Source organism: Cyanistes caeruleus, chromosome 1, assembly GCF_971803275.1.
Source record: "Cyanistes caeruleus chromosome 1, bCyaCae1.hap1.1, whole genome shotgun sequence".
Taxonomy (NCBI): Eukaryota; Metazoa; Chordata; class Aves; order Passeriformes; family Paridae; genus Cyanistes; species Cyanistes caeruleus.
The window spans coordinates 136401009-136424481 of record NC_141701.1 but is presented as its reverse complement, the minus strand read 5'-3'; the positions used below and the strand labels follow the sequence as shown (position 1 = coordinate 136424481).

Here is a 23473-nt window from a genome sequence, read left to right as displayed (position 1 = left end):
GATTGAATCTAGTTAGCTGGATGCAGTAAGTTGGACAGGATCAGTAGCTGACAGTTGTGTGTGGGAACATTCTGTGTGGCTCTGGGGAGTGCCCCAGGGAGCAGGAGCAGGCTCTCCTCCAGACAGCACCCAGGGGAGCACATGTGACAGGAACCTGGCCATTGTTAGGGGATCACAGGCACAGATAGCCAGAGAGGGTGTGCTTCCCTGCTCTACAGATTCTGTGGCTGAAATAACCTCAGAAGGAATGTGGTAGTACTGGGTAATTACTGTGAGAGGAATGTGTCTGGGACTTCAAAGGCGGCTTCTAGGGTGCTACAGAATATATTCTATAAATGAGTGATGGAAAGTGATGGAGTTGCAGGTTTGACTGGCTGGTGAATCATTCATTTTTAGTGTGAGTTAGAAATACCAAGCCTTTCGTTTTCTGTACAAAAGCATTCATTTGGTAGCAGTCTCAAATTCTGCATCATTGGTAGCCACCAATAGCATGAATTGGAACTCATATAACCAGGTAAATCCACATGTAGTCTTTTACAGTAAACCAGTATCTCTATATACAATTCCAGGGGCTTGTTAAACAGCTGGGAAGCATCCAAACCATCTCTCTTCACAGGAGTTTACCAGCTCCTGTACATGCATGCTCTGTTTATTAGTGTAAACAAGTGAAACTTGGAACAAATTCAGTTTTCATACACTGATTTATATTTACTCTCATTGTGGCCTTTGTGCATCAACATGTAAACATCTTCCCCATCCCCCACAATCAATAGCCCCCGCTAAAACAATTGTACAGCACAGTTTGATTTGCTCTGAATTGCATGGCTTCCTGCAGTAAAAGACTTCAAACTTTTGTTTTTTAAAAAAAAGAACTTAAAAAAAAAAAGATTTTTTTTTTAAAAAAATAATTTTTGGTAGCTTGTGTTGGAAGCAAATAACTTTTGAAATAAATTTAGGCACAGTCTGGTAAGTAGCTGCCAGAATGAGTGGAAGGAGCTCTCTCACTTGTCTCGCATGAGAACCATTTCTGTCAGGTGGACGAGGGCCTCTCTCTCGGGGGACGGCCGCAGCTTGCGGATCTCGCGCGTGGCGGCGTGGCAGTAGCGCTGGGCGAGGTAGGTCGTTTGCTGCACACCATCACTCTGATGGAAGGAGACAGAGATAGGAAATGGTGAACTCTGACCAGCCTTCTGCCTCTTCTAGTCACAGGGGGAAGTTTTAAGGTCAGTAAGTACCCTAACACATTATATTCTGATGGGGAAAGGAAGAGGATTCATTCTGTAATCGGGGAAGCCCACCTACCTGCCCCAGACTGTGAAAGTACTAAAACTCATCCATGCTAAAACACCAACTCAACCATTACAAAACAGCACTGGTATTGATAGCAAACTAGAAATTAATGGTTTATCCCTTCCCCTCCTGCCCTAAATAGAGATGTACAAAACCTCCATGCTATTCTGAAAAATAGGTATTAATTTTGCACAGACCATTACTCAGTCTTTTTAGACCAGAGTCAATTAAAACTGGTATGGGGTGTGCACTGCAGTTACAAGACTGACTGGTAATTATGTGCCACTTATACCAGCTATTGAATACAGCTATGCCTCAGCTGAAGGAACTGGGTTCATGCATGAGCTTTTTACTTATGCAGATTTTATGCAACTGGAGGGAAAAAAGAAAAAAAAAAGTTCTTCAGTACCTAGCATTTGTGTTAAAACACTGTGCCAGTAGGAGAGCTGAGGAGCTCTGACTTGGCATTGTACACTGCATGCTATCAGGAGGTATTTGACAATGCAGTCTTGCTATTTTACTTGAGGGACAATTTCAGACTGAGCAGCAGGGAGAGTAGAAATATTTGGTATTAGTCTTACCTGCAACACATATTTCCGTGCACGTTCAACATCTCCTGGCTTACTGAATCTCCTCATTATCATAGCATTCATTTCTGGAAACTAAGCACAAAGGGAGAAGGGTTTGTGTTTGCTTTTGAGTTGTTTTCCAGGTAGCTGCCTGCCATGCTAAGGTCAGAACAACGCCAAGTGCAGCCCTCTTCCCCTGTCACTGTTATTGCTTACAGGTATAGCTTTAGGTTTGTACTTGCAGTCTGCACAGGACTACAGTATAGCAGAGCCCAAGCATTGAAAACTTAAACCATCTGGCTCTGCTGGCTGTAGCTAGTTGGTAGCAGAAGTCAGCACCTGCCATTTTATCATGTTAAGCAGATGCTCCAGTGTGGTAATTTCTGATGTGGCTACTACCTGGTGTATAATGTGCATCAGATATTCTATCACAGATGAATGGTTAGTGTTGGCAGTCCTAGAGGAAGCACCTCTACCCCCACACCTACAAAAGAACCGAGGATGTTTGTTTTTACAATATTGCACAGTTCAACTTGTAAAAGCCCCCTTGTGGTAACACTGGCATGTTCTCATGACATTCTCCTACATTTTCCATTGTGGTGGTATTTTACATATGCATATTTTTTTTTTAAGAAGAGAAAAATTACAACTATAAGGTATTTTGTTTTCAGTCACATATCATTTGTAGTTAGCACTGCATGCTCAATTCCCTGCGAATCAAGCAGGTAACTCAAGTCTGTTGTTTTGAGAAAAATCACATCACTTAGCTATATATGCAACCTCTTTCTTCAGACAGCCTAGAAACAGAAAAACCTAATGCTTAGCAAAATAAGGCCACAACTCAAGGCAGCTACTCCACAGAATAATTCTTTTTAAGGGAAAGAGCTGTTTGTTCATTTTTCCTGAAAGAAGTAAGAGCCAAACAGATGATTTTATTGCTGTACACTTTTAAACAATGATCTGCTTTCCTTGCACACCTTTTGTCCTGCAACTGCAGCTTTACAACCTTGTTCAGGTACAAACATGTAGCACCCCTCTGTGCTGCGACATTTTCCTATTACTCATACATCATCTTGGAGATGCATTCAGAAGTTCAGTGGTGACTCATACTTTATCTAAAAGAAGAAAGTCACGGCTTTTTCTAGATCCTAGCTTCCTTCCCAGGTAATGACAATTTAATTGCACTCTTCATGCAATCAGTTTTCACAGTATTCATATTTACAGATATATAAGATCCATATGGGATCACTTTTTATATTTAAGCACTAAAGGACAGGAAAATCCCCAAACTTGTAAGGCAGAGCTGTTATTAGCAACTCTGCATATTTAGTGGGCAGCACATCAGCATTTAACAGGAATGTTTATAATAAAAATAGACCTTCATTATTCAGCTGTACTCATTTAAGAGGAGCTTTAGAATTAGCATACACTAGTGTATTTCCTTAAAAAGTAAATGGGGCGGATTTTTTATTTTTTTTTACTGAGTGACCTAACTTTAAATACTGAATAAATAGGTTTTATATCAAGGTAAACATTTTTTTCTCCTTAATATTCTAATGCACAAAGGTGTATTTTAGAGGGAGGGGATGGGAGAGCATAAGAAGAAAAGGCATCTGTCACTCTGATGATCCAGAGCACATAAAAAATGAACAAATGTTTGTCAGGAAGACAACTTGAGGACTACCAGCTACATGAAAGAATAGAGCAATACTAATCTTAAAAGACAGCCCATAATTAATAATTACACTTTGGGCTGTCTTCAAGTCCTGGCTCATGAGTTTTTTTCTCAGATACAAAAATATGAAATATCTTTTAGTAGCATCACAAATAGGTGTCTGTTGAAGCTCCACATTTTTTAGCACTCGTGCTTTGTTTATATATCAGTTAAGTCTGTAGTGCTGTTCTTCCAGTTTCTTGAAAACAGCAGGACATTTTCAGCAAAGAAGCCTTCTGGTTAATGCAGAAAACTTTTAAGATGGTCAAGTTATCTTTCAATGCAAAAATGTACTCTTCCCATCTATCAAAGATACAAATGAGGAAAAGCATTTAAAAGTGACATTTAAAAGTCACTTTAAGCATTTAAAGCTCTACAAAGAACAAGATTTTAAAATAGGACTGGCAGATTTTCTTTTCTTGTATTTCTGTATTACAAACTAATTTATCTTGTAAAGCTAATTAAAAGATAGATGAAGTTCAAAGTCAGAGACAGACAACCCTAACAAATTAATGAAGAGTAGTCTTAATTTAAAAATTGGAATATTCAACACCCACATGACAATCAGTATCACCCATTCTCTGACATCTAACATACAAGACCTAACATCTACTGCTGTACCATGAAAATTGGGTATTTTCAACATGCCTTGTTTTCTTCTACACACAGCTTTAGCACACACAAAACCAGTTTTACAACTCCATGCTCCCTTTCTACCTGAGTGTCTCACTGGTCTTTGGACAGCTCCAATTGCTGATGACACCATTCTGAAATAATGATTCATGAACATGCTTGTGAGTCCCCCAGATGAGTATGGGAAGACACTGAGGACATGGAGAACGTTGTCCTCAATATGCATTCATCTCCTTTGTCAGTTGGCTGATACTCTGTGTTCTCCTGTCTTTTCTGAGATACAGATCCTTGTAAATGCCCAAAGGATATGGAAGCAAACAGATGTGTATGCTCCACCTCCCCCTACAACAGGCTCTTTTGGAGGGGGAAGTAAATGTCAAATTTGGCTTTTTTTTTGTTTTAAATGATTTAGAACTTTTCCCATGTCAAGCTCTAAGTAATTCCACTGAGAGATCATAGACAAGAGCTCTGCTGGAACTAATTGTGCCAGTTTTTGTATCACACTGTGAAATCTGGTAGGAAGGACTGCTTTTTAAGTCCCAAATCTGATTGCCTCTGGTGAACAAGACACTGGAGCAAAGAATTAAACCAGTTTCTTCCCTGTTTATGGATTAGCACCAATTTTAATATTTTTTTCATGTTGCTCACACTTCTGTTTTCATTCTGCTCCTCCAAATAATTTTTTAGGCTCTGAAAATCTTGACCAATTTTATTGACCATGTTTTATTTATGACACTCTTTTCTCTTACCCAGCCTTCTGACAGGAAAGCAACCTGTGTTTGTAACTGGATAATACTTGAGGACAATGAGATTAAGAGATCAGATCCAACAAATAAAGGTACCCACCTAAAGGCAAGACAGGGATTTCAATTCTTGGCCCCAGGTGGATACAAAGCCCAGAGCAAGGCAAAAAAGAATCAAGCCTGGGATGATGTCTCAGGAGAAAACAAGCAAGAAGCTACTTAGGAATAACCTATACAAAATGTGCTAAAACTCTCTGAATACCACAAGAGCCTAACAGTAGGTAGAGTTGTGCAGGAAGGTGTTTCTCGTAACTTGTGTGTGCATAGAATCCATCTGATATCAAACACACTGATCTGTCACACATGCCCAAGCCTCTCTCATCACTGACACTGGAGATTTGATGTGTTTCTGCTGGTCCTGTGAGGAGCAGTTTACACTTTTTATTTTGAGGAAACGGCTTCCTGCTGACTTACCTGTTGACAAGCAAATAAGACGGGACCTGTAGCTAATCCAAGCTTGAGATCTGCTGCTGTTGGTTTCCCTAGATGGTCAGCACATGATGTAAAATCCAGCACATCATCTATCAGCTGGAAAAAAACCCAAATTATTTAAAATTTCTTTTAAAAAAATTAGAGCTAAATACAGAATAATCCTTGTTAAGGACAAGATTTGTAGGAATGATTAAGACAGCCCACTTTGATTTCTTCAGCACTTTGGAGAAGTTTAGATTTTAGATTCCATTTAGTTCAACAAAAACACTACCTGAAAAGCTATGCCAACATTTTTTCCATACTGGTATGCAATCTCATGAACTTTGGGATCAGGGCAGCCTAGAATTGAAACCTGAAAAGAAAAAAAAACCCAAATAAATAGAAAGCTTTAGTTAGCACCCACTTTTAGCCCCTAAACATAGGTGTGACACAGCCAGCACAGGCAGGAGGCATCGGAAATACAAAAAAAAGCTGACTCAGGCACATTCTGGCTTATCTCTGTTCGTGGAGACACTTAACTAGCCAAGCTCACTAAAAAATAAGGCTGAACAGTAGGGCAGTATTAAAACTACATTCAAGTCTGCAAAGAGATGAGCTTCATTAAATATTTATCAGGCTTAGATATTACAGTGCAAGTATAAAGAGAGAAGAAATGTTGGATGCACTTCACATGCAGGGTAGTAGTCGTATACAGTCCAGTGATGGGGAAATTAAGCTAATTACATATATAAATCAGCCTGGGGATAACTTGAGGTCAGACAACAGATAAATAGACATTATATTTCTCATAAAAGATCAGAGAGCTGGATGTATTGAAGCCAGCACAGGAGGGGCAGCTGACCTAAGTTTTAGCAAAAGAGTATTTTTATAAGCTGATGTTAACTGTATCTGACTTGCTCAGGAAGATGAGTTGATTAGTTTCCAGGCAAAGATACCGAGGGATAACTAATGGCAAAGAAAAGACAGCAAATGAAGAAAGCACACCAAGCTGACTTGGTGTCATTAAACTGAGACAAACAAAACATTTTACTTGAATGTACAATCAACTACTTGAGAAACAGAAATTTTGCTGAATAAATGCCACAAAACTAAAATACAGGACACTAAGGTTTGAGAATTAATATCTTGCCTCAAAGTAAGGGCAGTTGTGCTTTTTGCATTTATGTACTGCTTATGTATTTTGCAAAATGAGATTAGTTAAATACTCAGATTTATTTCAACCTTAAATAAACCAATTAGGAACAGGGGACAAAAATCCATCCTGATTTATTGCAGGCGTTCCAAATCTGCTGTGACACAGGGAGTGAAGATACATTTTACTTAAGACTAGAAACATACGCCAGGAAAACTACACAATATAAAAATACATAAGTGTGTATATATATATATATTCTTTTTTAAGACAGTAAAAAGGTAGGGTCATAAAGAAAACCCCTCCAACCCCAAAACCAGCGCCAAACTAAAAGTGAGTCCAGCAGTAGTGAGTAGCTTTGAAGGTGAACATGAAGATAGAAATAAGAAACATTAAATCCTAATAAATGTGATGCAACTTGCACAAAATGAGAGATTGTTTCATGCATCACTGCACTTCATAGCTGAGCATCAGAATACTTCCCAGTCATAACCTGCATCTGTGGATAACTAAACCCCAGAGGAATCTGGATGACTGAGGAATTAACAGTATTAAACATTCCCCACTTTTATTTAAAGGAGGACAGTATAGCAGGAAAATAATGCTACTTATCTCTAACAATGATACAAAATCCTGAAGGCTGTTGAACAGAGTGAACTGCAAATATGAGATATTTAAATTGATGTTGCTAGGGACTATCAAAGTAGAACATTTTGCCCTTTTATCCTCATTTTGATGTTTGTCTCTTAAATAGCAGTATTTGCCTGAAGACCTAACATCTACTGCAGTACCATGCAAGCTTTTGTTTGCTTCTGTAATATAAATCACATAATACCATGGCATGGGACTGCATCTATCCTGTCCTAATGAAATTCTTACCTACCTCCACATTTCATTCCATGTGGAGGATTAAAATATGGAATTCAGTGCCAAAATTCTGGTTAATGGTAAAGGGTTGGAATGGGCAGTAGCTGGCAGAGGGTGAAAGTGTTGCAATCTTCTTCGGGAGGACCCCTCTGTTCTATCCCCCGTGGTGTGGAGGCACAGCTCCTCACAGAACAGGGGCGGGAGAGGGATCCTGGAATAGATACAACAGGGACTCAAAGTATCTAGACACAGGAGGCTGAGACTTGCTTGGAATAATCCCGGGTTTATTGTCTGTCCTCCATCCGGGGCAAGAAAGATGCTGAAATGCCCTGGGTCTCATCTCTTATACTAGGGGGCAGGGGTGATCAGGGGACCCAGGGAAGTTACAGCCAATGGGACAGGGGAAAGGGAAAAGGTTCTCAGGTGGGGACTAATATTAACACAGACTGAGGGTGAGTTTTTCCCTTGGGATATACCATGATTTTTAGATGCACTAAAAATCTCACCCTTTTCTGTTATACGAAAAGGAGAAAAAAAGAAAAAATGAGAGGAAGTGCTATGTAAAGAAAAGAGCTTCTCATTTAACCTGAAAGGTCATGTCTTGTTCAAAGACAAAAAAAGAAAGACAAAAATTAAAGATTCAGGAGATTTGTTTTGCCAGTCATCCTCCAGTGAGCAACCCTCTGACCATGACCACATCATAAATGTGCAGTGACTGGGTTGTGTCTATCAGGAAGTTCCTTCAGGATGCAGTTTCTCAAGCTGCTCTTGTAGATTGTTGCCCCCAGCTGGACACGGGCCGGGCTGCAGCCAGGCAGCCTCACTCCCACATGGAGTTTAACTGGAGCTGTACTGGGATAATGTTCTGGGATAATACACACATTTGCAAATACAAATCAGGATAACCAAGTCAATACAGTGTTGTGTGTTTAAATGATAAAACTCCCTCTTTCAAAATAGCCTAGAGCTCCCCAAATAGGTATGACTGGTTCATGACAAATTTAATCTTGCAAGAATTCAGGCCTATCCCCCCCTAAATCATGATGAAAAATCCTTCCTAATACCAAGTAGAACAAATTCTTTAGGAAAGTTCTTTGAATTCAGCAAAGCAGGACAATCTCCTTGGTGTTATTTCAAACACACTTTTTTGCAAAAAAAAAGTTGTTTCTGTTATGTTATATAAGAGATTATAAACCAATTTTACCTCTTTACTGGATTTCACATCCATAAAATACAGCATCAGCTCTGGGTATATATATCCTGCTATAATCTGATATTTAATAAGTGACAATATGGCAGCTGGAGCTGAAAGCATTTGCTCATCTCTACCACTGCTCTGTAGGTCAAAGAGGAAAAACTGCTGCTAGGCCAGAATATGCTTGAATAAACACTGCAAGTCATGTTTTTTCTTGTACTCCTAGATTTGTGGACTCCATGGAAAGGAAAAGCTCTAAAATCTTCCCCTTTTCCAGCCATTCTCCTCCATGCCCATCTCTAAAAGCAGTCAGATTCCTGCCTTCTCACTCCTGTCTCATCTACCACTGTTTTTCTAGACAGAGACAGTGTTCCTCTTTCCAGGAGAATCGCAGAATAGCTTAGGTTGGAAGGAAACTCTGAAAGCCATCTGCTGAGAGTTTACTTCACAGTTAGACCAGGTTTCTCAGAGCTATGTCCAGTAGTTCTAAGCATCTCCAAGGATGAAAAATCATACACTCTGCCTTGGCTACTTGTTTGCAATGTTTGACCAACCTCATGGAGAAATTTTTCCTCAAACCTAATCGAATTTTTCCACAGCACAACTGTGGAAAAACTGGTACAATTGGTCCTTTCACTGCACATCTCTCCATCCTCTCTATGTCCTCCAATTACAAGCTGGAGACGGCAGGAGGATTCCCCCTTTATCTTCCCTACTCCAGACTCACACCAGCTCTTGGCATATCATTTGCTCCAGCCTCTGCTCTCAAGGTGGCCCTTCACTGAACTCCCTGCAGAGTGCCCATGTGTGTCCTGTAGGAGGGAGCCCAGCCCTGTGGTCTCACAGCCACTGCCCTGGATGTGCTGCTGCACTGGCAACGATGCCCCCTCTCCATGATTGTCCTCCACTGCTGCTGGGAATGCCTTCAACTTCTCTGGGCTCCTCAAACGCTCCTGGGAACTGCTCTTGAGGAGGGGGTGATGGAGGCCTCCTTGGCAGAGGGAGGTGTCTACACAAGGCAGACAACTATCTTGTCCTGAGTCTGCATATTCATGCATTTGACCTTTTCTCAAGTGATTAATATTTTAACAGGTTAACCAAGTACTTGTTTGTGCAGAATTGTACTTTGCCGTAGCAAAGATTATCTGCCTGAATATATGTGATCTTTTTATTCAAATCTTTTTCACAGCAAAAGAGATACCCCCAAAGGACTTACTGTATTTTAAATAACTAAGGAGATTAACTAGCTGACCATGCTATCTGACTATGCCATTACCCTACATCTGCCATTGGACATTATTACATCCTGCAGGTCTAGTTGGGCTGGGGGGATTCAGTTCTGCTGGTGGGGGTCAGAGGTCTAATTTTCCTAGGCACCAGTTCCACATGCTGGTAGGGTTTTCTGATGGAGCCCTGTGCACCAAACTAGGAACTGGTTGGAGCAGGAACTCACAGGTAGATCCAGAGCTGCAGACTACTGGTTTATTCAGTCCCTTCCACAGCCTTACACAAGGGAGGCACAAGCTTCCTCCTAATATGGAAATCAAGACTCTCTAGTGCACCTTTAGCAAGCACAATTTAATCCCTCATCTGAAAGTATACGAAATATAAACAGCTTTATGAGACTCAGGAATTTACATTACAGTAGGGTTTAAAAAAGGACAGAAAGTTATTTTGCTATCTCCAGCTGGCCTGGTGACTAAACAGAAATTCCACTTCAGCTTTATTGTTTCTGAATTCTTGAACTAAAGTCACCTCATGTTTCTCTGAAAAATGCCTTGCAGTAACTAAGGCTTCAATGACTCTGGGCCACCTGCCACTGTTTCCTTTTACAATACATTTTGATTAAAACTCTGGTAACATTCCCCCATGCAGAACTATTGTAGAAATAAACCTAAGACTGGAATGGCTCTTAACATCTTGAACAGACTGTTCTGTCCCTAAGTCCTAACTTAAAGAATTTTGATTTAAATCCAGTAATGCTTTGGTGGTACAGAATGTATCAATTAAATGTGAATGTCGTGTTTAGATCTTTTTACAGGAATACTCTACTCTTCCATTTCTAAAGCATGGCACCATGGAATTCTAAGGTGCCACCTGAACTTGTTTGACATCTTCTTTCCAGTTAATACTTGTATTTTATTCAACCACAGCAACAAATGAGGTTTTTCCTATAATTAACAAGAACAGAACTGCTTTTAAAGCCCATAATCTCTTATTTTGTCCCTGAAAACAAGATATGAATACTATTGATTCCCTAACTGAATTTCCTTTCAAGATAGAACTGGTGATGCTGCTTATCATTTTTTCTACAGAAAGCAGAACTCCCTTCTGATTCCATTTCCTCAGTAGCCAAAGCCATCTAAACAAAAATCCCTTTTAACTGCTATCGATAGAGCTCTCCTAATCCATGCAGAAAGAAACTGAGGGAAACATACGTATTCAACTCATTGGTACTATGTGCAGCAAGTAAGGATTTGCCATGAGAGACCTTTTCTCTCAGTTTTCCTTTCTAACACAAATTTTACAGCATATGAAATTCCAGCAATTCAGCAATGGAACAACTCAGACCAGCCGCTAGAAGAAAAGCATCCAAACACCCCCTTGACCAGCATCACAGCCTTGAGGGAAGTGCTTAAATCCTTAACTTTTGCAAGTCATGAAAAGGAAAAAGCTTAAATCAGCACATTTGTAGGGAGAATCCAGCCAGTGGGAAAGTGATTTCTCTTATCTGCTAAGATTCTTTAAGGCAGACTGTCAAAATGAATATTAAAACTTGTGCATGTTTTTTCTGGGGTAGCAGAATAATGTGATGCTCTCTACTAGTCCAGGTGCCTACTGATACAAAACAAGACATGCAAAAGAAAATTTTCAGGGTCCTATTGCTATTAATATGAGCAATCCAAAAGACTTGATTTCTTTCCTCCAACTAGAATAAAAGGTGTTTTCCCTCCCCTGAAATCCATGTGTCTCATTCTATGTGATCATTTTGATATAAGCTATTTTCAACTGTTGTACAAATGTACCAGTTCTGTGAGAACAAAGGAAGATGATTAACATTAGCACAGATTTTTAGTCTAATTCTCTTAGAACTCCTGCTTGCTATAGAATCCATCAGTTATACTGCCTTTCACTAAAAAGAATAAACAAATCTCTCTTTTGGGGTGAAATTATTACCCACCTCTATTTTCTGCACTAAAACTGAACATCTATTTTTGTGTAAGAACATAATCTTGAATTGGATCTATTTGTAATCAAGTAAGAGAACGGAGTGACAGGGTTGGATAAAGCAATTGATAATTAAAACCCCCAGACAAATCAAGAGGTACATGCTTCTGGTTTTTTACAATGTGATGTAGAGATATCAGGGAAATATTTTCACACAGAGGGTGGCTGGGTACTGGAAAAGACTCTCCAGGAAAGTGGTCACAGCATTGAACCTGACAGAGTTCAAGAAGTGCTTGGACAATGCTCTCAGGCACGTGGTGTGACACTGGGGGTGTCCCATGCAGGGACAGAAGCTGGACTCGATGATCTTGATGGGCCCCTTCCAATGCAGCTTACTCTCTGATTATATGAATGAATTGTTTCCTCCCACTGTTACCATTACATTTAAGGTCTCACTCGGCACCAAGGAATAGGGACAGATGTCAAAGAAGATTCAAAATCAAATTATAGGCTCAAAAATGATCAACTGAGTTTAAAACCACTGTCTCAAAGTTGCAGAATTTTGTGATTTGAAGATTGCCACCATTATGATTATTTGAACATTATTTTGATTCCATTGAGAATAACAATAAATCCGTGCAAAAATAAAAAAATGCAAATTGAAAGTGAAAACCAATATTGGAGGCTACACAGCTGAACTGTGATAAAATTCACAATCTAACCCATTCACATTCTGGCACAATACCATTACAAGGGTTTGCTTTGGAGGGTCTCCAGAGCAAACAGCAATACTAGGAGTTTAGCTGTGAAGCTTACAGTATGGTATGTTAATTTCAGAAGAGACAGACGTACATACTGCTTTACAACTGTTTGCTATCAGACTCGCGGTCTTCTTAAAAGTCTTCTCGAGGTAGTGAGCAAATCTCTCATTCTCGTTTTCCTTGGAACCCAGCTGGAGGAATTCACCTAAAAAGTTGTACAGATTGGAGGTTTTATTTGTGGATTTACTGCTTAGGCAAGCAACTGGGAAGATAAAAAAAAGGAAAAAACCTTACCACGCACCAGATCTTCAATCACCTGAGTTAGAACAGAGATGATAGTAGTATTTCCAATTCGTGCTAAAGCTACAGAAGCAGCTGAGAGGATGAAGTCACCAGCTAGAACAGCCTAAGAACAACAACAACAAGGTGATTCCTTAAGTCTTTTCCTGTGTTACTCCAGTCTGTACAACTTCCCTTATTTGTCAGATCTACCCACATAACATAACTTTTCTACACAAAGCACAAATATCTCATTTTAAGAGCAAAAAACCACATAACCAAATATTGAAATCTGAGTAATTTTTGAATCTCTATCTTATAGTACTGTTTATATTTTTCTGTATAAGCACTGTCCTCTATGTATGCAGTATGTGTTTGCTTATGAAGTTTTTCTGAACATTAGTTCTCTATTTGACCATTCTCTTGTGGCTTGTTGCCACATTCTCTTGTTGCACCATGTGAACTCCGAACTGCCCCAAGTTCCTTCTTTGCATTTTCTGGTGAAGACTTTTCTTGTAATCCTCTGTGAAGAAAATACTAATTTCAAAAAAAATTTCCCGCTGACTGTAAACATTTTTGTGCTCACCACTGAATCAGCATTCAGCAGGAGGTACAAGTTTAAAGTATTTCAACAGCACTGCCGAGAATGGCACAGGGAATGTAAAATCAGTAATAATCACAGAATGGGTCAGGTTGGAAGGGGCCAGTCATCTGATCCAACCTCCCTGCTCAAGCAGGGTCATCCCAGAGCACATGGCACAGGATTGCATCCAGATGATTTCTAAATTTCTCCAGTGAGGGAGACTCCACACCCTCTCTGGACAATGTGTTCATATTCAGGTGGAACTTCCTGTGCATCAGTTTTAGTCCACTGCTTCTTGTCCCATTACTTAAGAAGAGCCTGGATCCATCTTCTTGACACTGCTTTCAGGTACTTATGATGAGAATCCCTCTCAGTTGGCTCTTCTGGAGGATGAACAGGCTCAACACTTACACACTTCAATCATTCATTATCTAATGCTTCCAACACTTTAGAAAACACATTTGTCTCACCCACAAACTGTGCACACTTCTTCATATGTTTTCTGACATATTCCAAGACCTAGAGATAGTAACGTTACAAACTTCTAGGTACTTGTGCTCTGCTGAAATTTAAAGGCAAGTCCTGCACTTATTAGCAAACTCACTTTCCTCTCTCCCCAGATTTGATTAAGTGTCCTTTTTCCTCTGCGAGAATTTGCATCATCAATAACATCATCATGAACTAGACTGGCTGTATGGATCATCTCAGCAATTATGGCCACAGAGCGCTGGCTTGCTTGCACCTCCCTAAAATAAAAAACAAGAACTGTCAAATAATTAAATCAATTTTATATTCTGCAATACACTAAAAAATCTTTATTAAAAACAAAATAAAAAAATGTTTCTCTGGAAACAGCTGTTACAGTTTTTTCCTGGTCTGACCCCCTTCTTTTAAACCTGGAATTAGGAAGGCAAGAGAAAGTAAGACCACGTTAGTACAGTAGGTGCAGAGGGATGCATCCATCCTCATTAGGCCTATTTCTGCATTGCTGCATTAACAGTACTGCAAAACTCCTGTGTTATTGACTTTATTTCCTCTAAATCCAGACTGCAATAAACAGCACAGCATCAAGGATGCTTGGCTCCAAGACGGAAGTCTGGAAAACAGCAGAGGAAATAATGCCTGGTAGCTTTGTAGATGAGTTTTCTTTATCTCTGTTCCTCTGCCTAGAAATGTGACATCACAAACTCTCGAAAGCTGGATAACTCTACTAACCAGCAAGTGGAGAGTTCAGAAGGAACAGAAACTTGCATTCTACATTTGAAAGACATAATTCATAGATCTTGTTCTTTATGTTACCTGATTACCTTAAAACCCCAGAGGTTCTTGAGAAGACTGAGGAGTTAACTAGAATTCTACTGCAACCACTTTAGGACTGTAAACACCAACTACCCAACACTTACTGGAACTCAGCTTCTGGGGAAGATCTATCACTGATGATTCAACTCTCAGTGGTTCACATTTGTTTTTTTAAACTAGGTGAAAAGAAAGTAATGGAAGAACACAGAAGCAATTATGTAAAGAACAAGAATGGCAAAAAGCACATGAAAGAGCCAACCTTGCTCACACAAAGGACCATCTCCCTTAATATCCAGTTGCCACTATCTTCTGGTATTTTGCTATCTGTTTTTATCATGGATTACATGCAGGAGCCCAGAATGGCTATCCCAGTCAGCCTTACCTCATAGGTATAACAAGTCCACATGGACATTTAAAATACCTCCCCCCACAAAACATTAACATAAAAAACCCACAACAAAAGAAAGAAACTACTTCTGAATTATAAATACTGTACTTCTGGTACACACACAACAGAGAAAATCATACTATTTTCCAGAAGAACAGAAAAAGAACAGAAACAGAAGACAATTTCAGTTCAGCTAAGAAAGCACTGCCTATGTTCATTAAAATGTGATTAATCACAAAATGAAAGAACATATTGCAGTCTGCTGACATAACACTGCATTCTGACACATACCTCTATACAGAATTCTGCACTGCTGTCAGTGGGAGTTCTATATCCTGAACAATAGCAGGATGAATGGGTAGCTCAGGCTGTGAAAATATGGCTTTTACAGAACAGAAAATAAGAGCTGGAAACCTTCATGGTTGTTTGGAGGCAAGTCTTAATGTGGACCAGTGATTTAATCAAATGCTAGTTTGGTAAGTAGTTTTCCAAAATAAACTACTCTTACTAAGTAGGAGAAAACTTACCTTCAAAAAACTGTAAAGGTCTCCAGCCTCTTTCATGCACTGTTCTCCTTTTGGGAATTCCCTCTTTCATTAATTATGTCAGCAGACTGGATTTCCTGCTGGGAAGCAGCAGTAAATGGCAACACTCACTGACACACTGAAATATTTCAGTAGTATGAAGACAGCACAAAACCACTTACTTCAAAAGCAGGTTCTGAAAAGTTCTGCATTATACTCTCTTATCTCTGACAATGACTAAAAATGGCATAGGAATGTTCACGGTTCACGGTTTCCAGAATGTTGTATCAAATACAATTAATTCAGATTAATCTGAAGGGGTTTTAAAACTAATATTTCCACAAAGTCTCAAGCAAGGCTCTTCCCACTGCTGGCAAAAAAAAGATCTGCAGTAGTTTCCTACATGCATCTTGCGAAACTAATTCTAGATCAGAGCATGCCTATTTTAGGGGAAAACACACAAACCCAAGGATCCCTCTCATCCCTTGACATTTTTCATTCAGCTTCTCCTGTAAAACAAAAGCAAAAAGTGGTAGTAACTCAACTCAATAGATAACAGGGTCCCTGCAAATCCAGTAAGTGGAAAGATGCCATTTTTAGGTCATTCTCAAAGTAAAGATGCCCCGAGATAATGTATATTTACATGGATATTTTATACAACTAAACATGTTCTATCTTTCAGTAGGACCCCCTGCTTGATTCGGTGATAAAGTTCTATAGATCTACTGTACCCTGAGATATTTTCCATTACAGAACTTGTTTCATGAACACTGAACAAGCCAAGGCTGACCATACAGGTTAAGAAACCCCAAATATCTCCCTCCAAATATACCTGTCCAAAACCAAAACAACCAAAAAACAACCAAAACCACCAGACAATGTTGAAGGTCAAAAAACTACACAAACCAGTATTTAGACTCTCCAGAAAGAGCTTTGAGGCAATGTGTTTGCCAGTAAGTAAACATTGCCAGTTTATGGAGAGGAAATGAAAATAAGAACTTGTAAAATTTTTGTGGAGGACCACAGTCCTCCAAGCATCTTTCTCCTGCTAAGGCCCTGTGGCTGAAAGAAGCAACCATCTCAGAAACAGAGTCTGTGACACAGAAGGGCACTGCAGACTAGGGGAAGCACAAAGAATGCATATGTTAACACCAGGGAAAACTGCAGAGCAGCTGACACCACTGGCTTCTGGCAATGATGGTTTGGAGGAGTGAAAAAAAAGGAACTAAGGCTGCTGGCAGGTCCTATCCTTAGGAAATATTCCATCAAGTTTAGCCACGTCATTTTATTTGTTTCTCACACTATTCTGATAAATTTATTTCCCTTCCCCTCCCCTCCCCTCCACCAAACTTTTGTGTTCAGTTTTCCCTATTGTCCTCGTACTTCTTTGGTCCTCTCTTATTTGCCTTTCTCTTTTTGATTGTAGGAAAAGAAACAAAAACTCATTTGCAAACACCTTTGGAGAATACAGAAACGCTATGTCCTGTCAGGCTAAGTGACGATTCAGTGAAATTCTTCACACAGGTATGTGAAGAAATGCCAGTGGATGTGTGAAATTCAGGCTTTGCATGACCCCAGCTTTAACTATTTCCAACAATTCTCACATAAAGCAAAGTTGCTATCAATAAGCAAAAAGCCACTGCCCAAGAGACTTAAAGACTTAGGGTAGAAGGATTTCTGACACTTAAAACTCCAAGTGAAAAGAAATAAACACACTTCAGTCACTTATCTTTTTGGTAATAGTGAGAGAACTCTTTATACAACTGTCATTTTCCTTATTATGACCAGAATAAAGTGACCTCAATCTAGATAAACAGTCACCCTGCTGAGGATACAGTAAACACCTCTCCTCATTCAAACCTAAACATAAATGATCAATGTCACCTAACCTGCAAGCAGAGCCACCTGGGCATTCCATTCTCCTGACAAATCTCAGCTGCTCTGGAGGGACTCAGTGAAGAGAAAGAGGGGATTGCCTTGTAGGGATTGCCCTGTAAGATCAGGACCTGGAGCCTTCCTAAATTGAGTCCTGTTATTTTAACAGCCAAATAAGAAGTATTACATTTTATACAAAAATTGCACAAAAGAAGAAAAGAAAACAAAAAAGCAGGGAAAAGCATGCTGGGTCCAGCAAGTTATATTACAGTTGAGAAGGGCAGCAAGATGAAGAAGAAACTGAACATCAGCAGTACAAACCCCAGAGGCAAAATTTTAAAAAAATGCTTGGGATGAACAGCAGAGGATATTGGCTCACCCTACAAATCTACAGATACTGTGGTCAGTCTCTTCAATTACATGTGTGGGAACCAAAGCCTCAACCAAGAAAAATAAGCCTGGGAGAAGAGTCATTATTAACTGAGGAAAAGAATGATAAAATGTTTCAAGAGACATGACAAATTGAAACTGGAAAAATACCTTTAAATACACTGGGAGAAGCAGAATGTAAGGCAAATATTTTTCTGGTCAGGTTTGCAGAAGAGTAGCAAAGTTAAAAATATGCAGTATTACTTCTCTACATACCCAATTTTCCTCAGGAACATAAAAAAGTTGGAAGAACAATCTGTCACCTGGAGACAATGTTGCCTTAAGAAAGAACAATAATGACGCAATCATAGTATCCATGTGAACTGAAGTATATGTATACACTGACAGGGTGTAAGACAGCCTGCTCCAAGCAGCTTAAAAGCAAAGGAGAAGAAAATGCCCATAAAACTTTATCAGCTCACAGGACCTGGGTATCCACAGTACAAATGTAAATTCCTTTAACATAGCCCTGCCAACCCTCAAAAGCATTGGTCACCACGCAAGAGCCAACAAGCACTACAGTGAAGACTTTGTATCAACGTATGGGATATTTAATTACAATCACATTGGCACAGGGCACAGAAGAGGAAGGTAAATACCCAGAGATTTCATTCCATTCCTTTGCTGAAACATTTCTGTTCTTGCCACTCAGAATTTCATTCTAAAAGCAACATGACAAAGATGTTGACTCAGCCTGGTTTGTACTAGGAACATTCAGATTATTGAGGAAGCTTTTAAACACTGAACATACTTTGGAGGTGCTGATTAGAACCACAACAGATGTACAAACACTACCAAATGACACAGGCATCCAGAAATCAGAGGACTTACACCAAGGGCTGGCTACTGCAAAACAGTACACTTGCCCCAGGCCTATGTGGCACTTTCTTACTGGCATAGGGCAGGTCTCAAAACTGGTCCTGACAGTTTTGAGACAGCATAACATGTGGACAAGAATGTGTCCATGAGCATACACATATGTCAAAAGACAGCAAATATGCTTTGAGCATAGAGGCAAATTCAGTCTTTCCACTGCTACCTCTCTTTGATTCACTGCTCAACTCCCACACTGTATGACATCAGTTCCAGCCTTCTCAGTACTGCACATGTGATTTTGTTCATAAGCTTTTCATGCGACATACTAGAATGAGATGTAACTATTTTTACTGTTATTCTGACTCCAAAGATGCTCCAAAAATCATTGTCCCCTTTGTTAAAAGTCTCCTCCTAAATTTCCATTCTCTTAGCAACATAATGCTTTGTCGTAAGTAGCTCTTTCACCCTGCTCTGATAAATTTGTAGACCACAAGTCTTCAATCTTCATGGTTATCTTTGCAATCCATCCCTGAAGCCAGCTGGACTTCCCTTATTTTGAACACAGGGATCGGACATGCTGATGATTTCACGAAGAGCAATATACACTCCTGTAGCTGAACTGGATGGCTGATGCATGCTAGGGTATCTCTGAGGTTCTTCATAATGAAAGTGGTTACAAACCACACTGGGTTATGCCCTAATGGGACACCCAAGACCCTACAAGCTCAAGCAGAAATTTTTGGTTTACTGTGCTTCCTTACATTTCACCATAGATGGCTGATCATCAAGAATGATTTTGCCATCAAAAAGTGCCATCCTCAAACTCCCTTTTTTCATGTCAAGACCAATCAGGAAAATATTAAGCCAGCCACTGGCAAAAGGCATCCCTGAGGATTTTCACAACCAGTACTGTTCTTTTTACTATCTCGAAATTAATGACAAGAAGCAGTCCCGAGCTGACAACAGAAACAGGCTGAAGCAAAGTTCATTAATCCTGGATGATTTTTCCTAAAATAAGGGGAACTGGCACACATAAGACAGGACACTGCCATCTCAGTTTTGCTTTCTCCTTCAAAATTATATTCACACAGAACGGGATACAGGGAGAGGGGCTATCCATGCAACAAAATATCCATATTCTGAGGTAGTAATCAAGTCCAACAAGGCATTAAACTACTCCTACAGAAAGAAAATGGTGCAAGAGCTCAGAGAAAATCCATAATTTCTGACAAATTAGCTATTACCCTTAATTTCTGACAAATTACTGACAAATTAGCCTAGAACCACTTCTGGAAAGGGACCAAAGACTACCTATTTGAAATTCTATACAAGTCAACACTGGAAGCATAGCTGGAAGGCAGAGAACACTGCAGCCAACACCTTTCCTCAAAATGCAAACATAGCAGTTGACAGGAACATGTGGAGTGAAGCATTTGCAACAAGCCAGACTCAGGAGTGATAGAGATACAGGCCAAGCACGATCTTCTGCTCAGTTAACACAGCTTTCAAAAGACATGTAACTTGGAGATCACGAGGACTATGCCAGTCTAATAAGCTTAGGATCTTACAAAAAGCCTAGAAACTTGCTACTAGAGGGTGAGAAAAAAACTCTTGACCGTTTCCAAAATTTCACTGCTCTGAATACAATCATACCACCTGTTTAATATCTTTTCTGCATAATTACTAAAAAAATCTATGAAGGCCTCTTCTCACAGCAAATTTCTTACCTGTGACCAGAGTTTAATAGGAACAGGAGTGGTTACAAATGAAATATACTTAATACAGTTTATATAGTTTCAAAGAATATCAAAGGTTCTAATAAAGCATTTATGCAAAAAGGTAGAATTGACTAAAAACCTTACAAATATCGTAATTCGGCAACATTTTTTATCCACCCTGGTTACAAGCGCAGTATACTCCACAATTTAACACATGGAAATATGTAATAAACCCAGCAGTTCCTTTTGCACTGACAACTACAAAAGTACAGCTTCAAGATGGAACTTAAATTCAGGTTTTACTGAGGAGCATTTTATTTTCATAAAGTATTTTTCAGAGACACAAGAATGATAATTTTTAAATATGATGTGTGTATATGAAAGTGACCAACTCACTTGGAATTATTATGGTGAATGTTGCAAGCCCGAGCCATTAGCACCACAATCATTGGTCGAAAGGCCTTTCCCTTCCCATCAAAGTAATAATCACACATTTCCTTAAGTTCTGCTGCAGAGACCAGCAATTCCTATAAAAAAGGACAAGAGCATTTCAGCATAGAAGTCACATAGTCTGTTTAGTGTAAGTAAAACAGTATGCATGTATAAGGTTATTGCCTGCATTCATTCCACCCATTGTAAGCTCAAGTTGTTTCTAAAATTACTATGAGTAACCTGAAATATAAGTTATGCATTCCAGCACTGAAAATCAGGAGAAAAAATTGCATTCTGGTTCTATAAAATATGAGAAATGTTCTGTTTGCTTTCAGTTTCAGACAGCTGCTCATAAACATAAATAACATTCTTTCAATAAATATCCTCAAAACTGATGGCTTCTATTAAAAACAATCATCATGACATCCCAGCATAGTCACCACAATCCATTACCTTTTTAATATCTTCATAGAGATTCTTCAAGTCTTTTCTACCTAGTTGAAAAGGGTCTTGGTATTTTTCATCACTAATTGTCTTACTGCAGCTGCACCAGTGGGATGTACTTGTATGATGAAACCTGGTGACAGTGTTTTTCAAGTCAGTAGTCTTGTTAGAAGTCAAGTTCCCCGATTCCCCAAACAGAAACATCTGAAAGGATTTCTTTCTCTCCCTCTCCCCTCACACCACATTTAACCAAATGGATAAAATATATGAAGGCATCAAAACACACTTTTCAGACAGACAGTAAGGTGCAAGGACAGCAGAGCAATGCATTGATGACCATGAACCTTTGGGACCTGGCAAAGCACATTTGGCAAACACACACACTCTGCCCTTAACAGATCCCAGAAGTCTTCTTGAGACACAGAACACTACCTTGCTCTCCTTGTATTCCTTTTGAATACACTATGGATAGCGTAGCCCACACTTGGAGATAGAGCCTTCACTTCTGGCAACCCAACTATTCTGTTACTTTCTTCCCTCTCTTGCAAACTCCTGAAAAAATATTCCTGACTTAGATTTGGTATTTTTTCCTTTGTATACCCAGCTGCATACCCAGGTAGCATGATGATGCTAGGAAAGTTCATCACAAAAGGGTGAAAGCTCCACCTGGATGCATTAAGATGCATTTAGCCTAGGAGATTTGTTTGTTTATTTCCTGGAGATGAAGTTTCTTCTGCTTTTAATGTTTCCTTTTCCAAAGTGACCCATATGTATTTCTTGCAGCATTCTTGCTTTACCCATTACTCTCCAGGACGAACAACTGAGATTCAGACTCAGTACTACAGCAGCAGTCTACACTGGAGTAAATAACCTTATTTTCAAGGTTTACAGCTCAGAGGTGTAACTACTATGTTCACCCAATAACTATTTCTTTACCTGCTACACAACAATGTGACTCTCCAACTTACCGCCAAAATATACTACATATTTTTGGAAAGAAGAAAGTTGAACTTCTTTGGGTAATGTGACACATCTGCACAAAATAAAATCAGGGATAGTTTATTAGAACTTTAAACTAACAGAAAACATTTGACTACAAAAAAAATGTATCCATCACAACCGTTCTGTTTCTCCATTTTAACAAGACGGCAGCAAAGGGCGTCTCATAACCCCTTCCATATCACGTGAGACATGAATGCCAATAGGCACACTGAACTGATTCTTCTGCTTCAGAGCGCTGGACTTTCTACCCTGGCAGGCCCAGCCCAGGAGGCTTATCAGATAAATTACTAAAACTGTTCCAATAAAACTTTACTTTTGTACTTGTGCAAGGTGCAATTTTCAAATATTTCCTGCCTGGAAGATAAATCTGGAGTGCACCAGTCAAGACATAGAGAAAGGGATTAGCTGTTTCAGCATGCTAACAGAAAATTATGTCCTTATTTTCCCCTGAAGCAACTTCAATTCAGCCTGCTGTTTATAACCTATGCCTGTCCATCTTCCCTGCTTCATGTCCAGAAGCTAACTTCCAAATCTACCAATGTCTCCCATGTTCTCTTCCTGCAGACAGAGCCCAGGAGCGTGCGGGAAGGCACAGTCCCAGGTACGTGACTCCAGCAGATACAGCCTGAGAAAGGAAGTCCAGCTTTTGCTCTGCTCCTGGGAGTGCTGCCAGCAAGCACTGAACCCTGCCCAATGCTGGGCTGAGCCAACCTAAAATCGCTGCAATCCACGTGTTCACCAAACTGCCTCTGCAAAAACTAGAACAGAAACGCTCAAGGAGACCTGCTCCTCGTGCCTCAGCGTCTCCTCATACCTGGATTAAAATCTCTCTGTCCTCGGACAGTGGGAGAGAAACAAAAGCACTGTAATGGCTCAGGGGCACTCGTCCACCCTCCGTGCTTACACAAGGCCATGCAAGGAGCCTAAGGAACGCGAGGAGCTCTAACTTACCACAGATCTGCAACCCACTGCTGTCTGCCTTCAGTCCGGCCCTAGGGCTGAGACATTCCTAAGTCGCTCTCTCGGACCTCTCACCGCGTTCTGTTGCTAAAAATAGCTGATCTCTCCCTACTCTTCCTTCAGTGTGAGCACACACAGACTCCCTCCTTCACACTGCTGC

General features: G+C 39.8%; 1 protein-coding gene across 4 annotated transcripts in view; it reads right to left on the bottom strand.

Annotated features, from left to right (window-relative positions):
• Window positions 1–605: 605 nt before the first annotated feature.
• PDSS1 (decaprenyl diphosphate synthase subunit 1) overlaps window positions 606–23473 on the bottom strand; it is a 23501-nt gene continuing 633 nt past the window's right edge. The window contains exons 2-12 of one of the 4 annotated variants that reach the window (XM_086861651.1): window positions 22320–22384; window positions 21784–21903; window positions 21361–21484; window positions 20872–21002; window positions 14031–14172; window positions 12859–12970; window positions 12660–12769; window positions 5713–5793; window positions 5424–5537; window positions 1872–1952; window positions 606–1142 (exon numbers count right to left, since the gene is read on the bottom strand). In XM_086861651.1, coding sequence (XP_086717777.1) covers window positions 1002–1142; window positions 1872–1952; window positions 5424–5537; window positions 5713–5793; window positions 12660–12769; window positions 12859–12970; window positions 14031–14172; window positions 20872–21002; window positions 21361–21484; window positions 21784–21903; window positions 22320–22384 — 1221 coding nt within the window. In that variant the 3' untranslated portion in view covers window positions 606–1001. Of the gene's footprint in view, window positions 1143–1871; window positions 1953–5423; window positions 5538–5712; window positions 5794–12659; window positions 12770–12858; window positions 12971–14030; window positions 14173–14829; window positions 14901–15640; window positions 15736–20871; window positions 21003–21360; window positions 21485–21783; window positions 21904–22319; window positions 22385–23473 lie in introns of those variants that run through there. The other 3 variants (XM_086861659.1, XM_086861676.1, XM_023920137.2) reach the window with 3 other exon arrangements.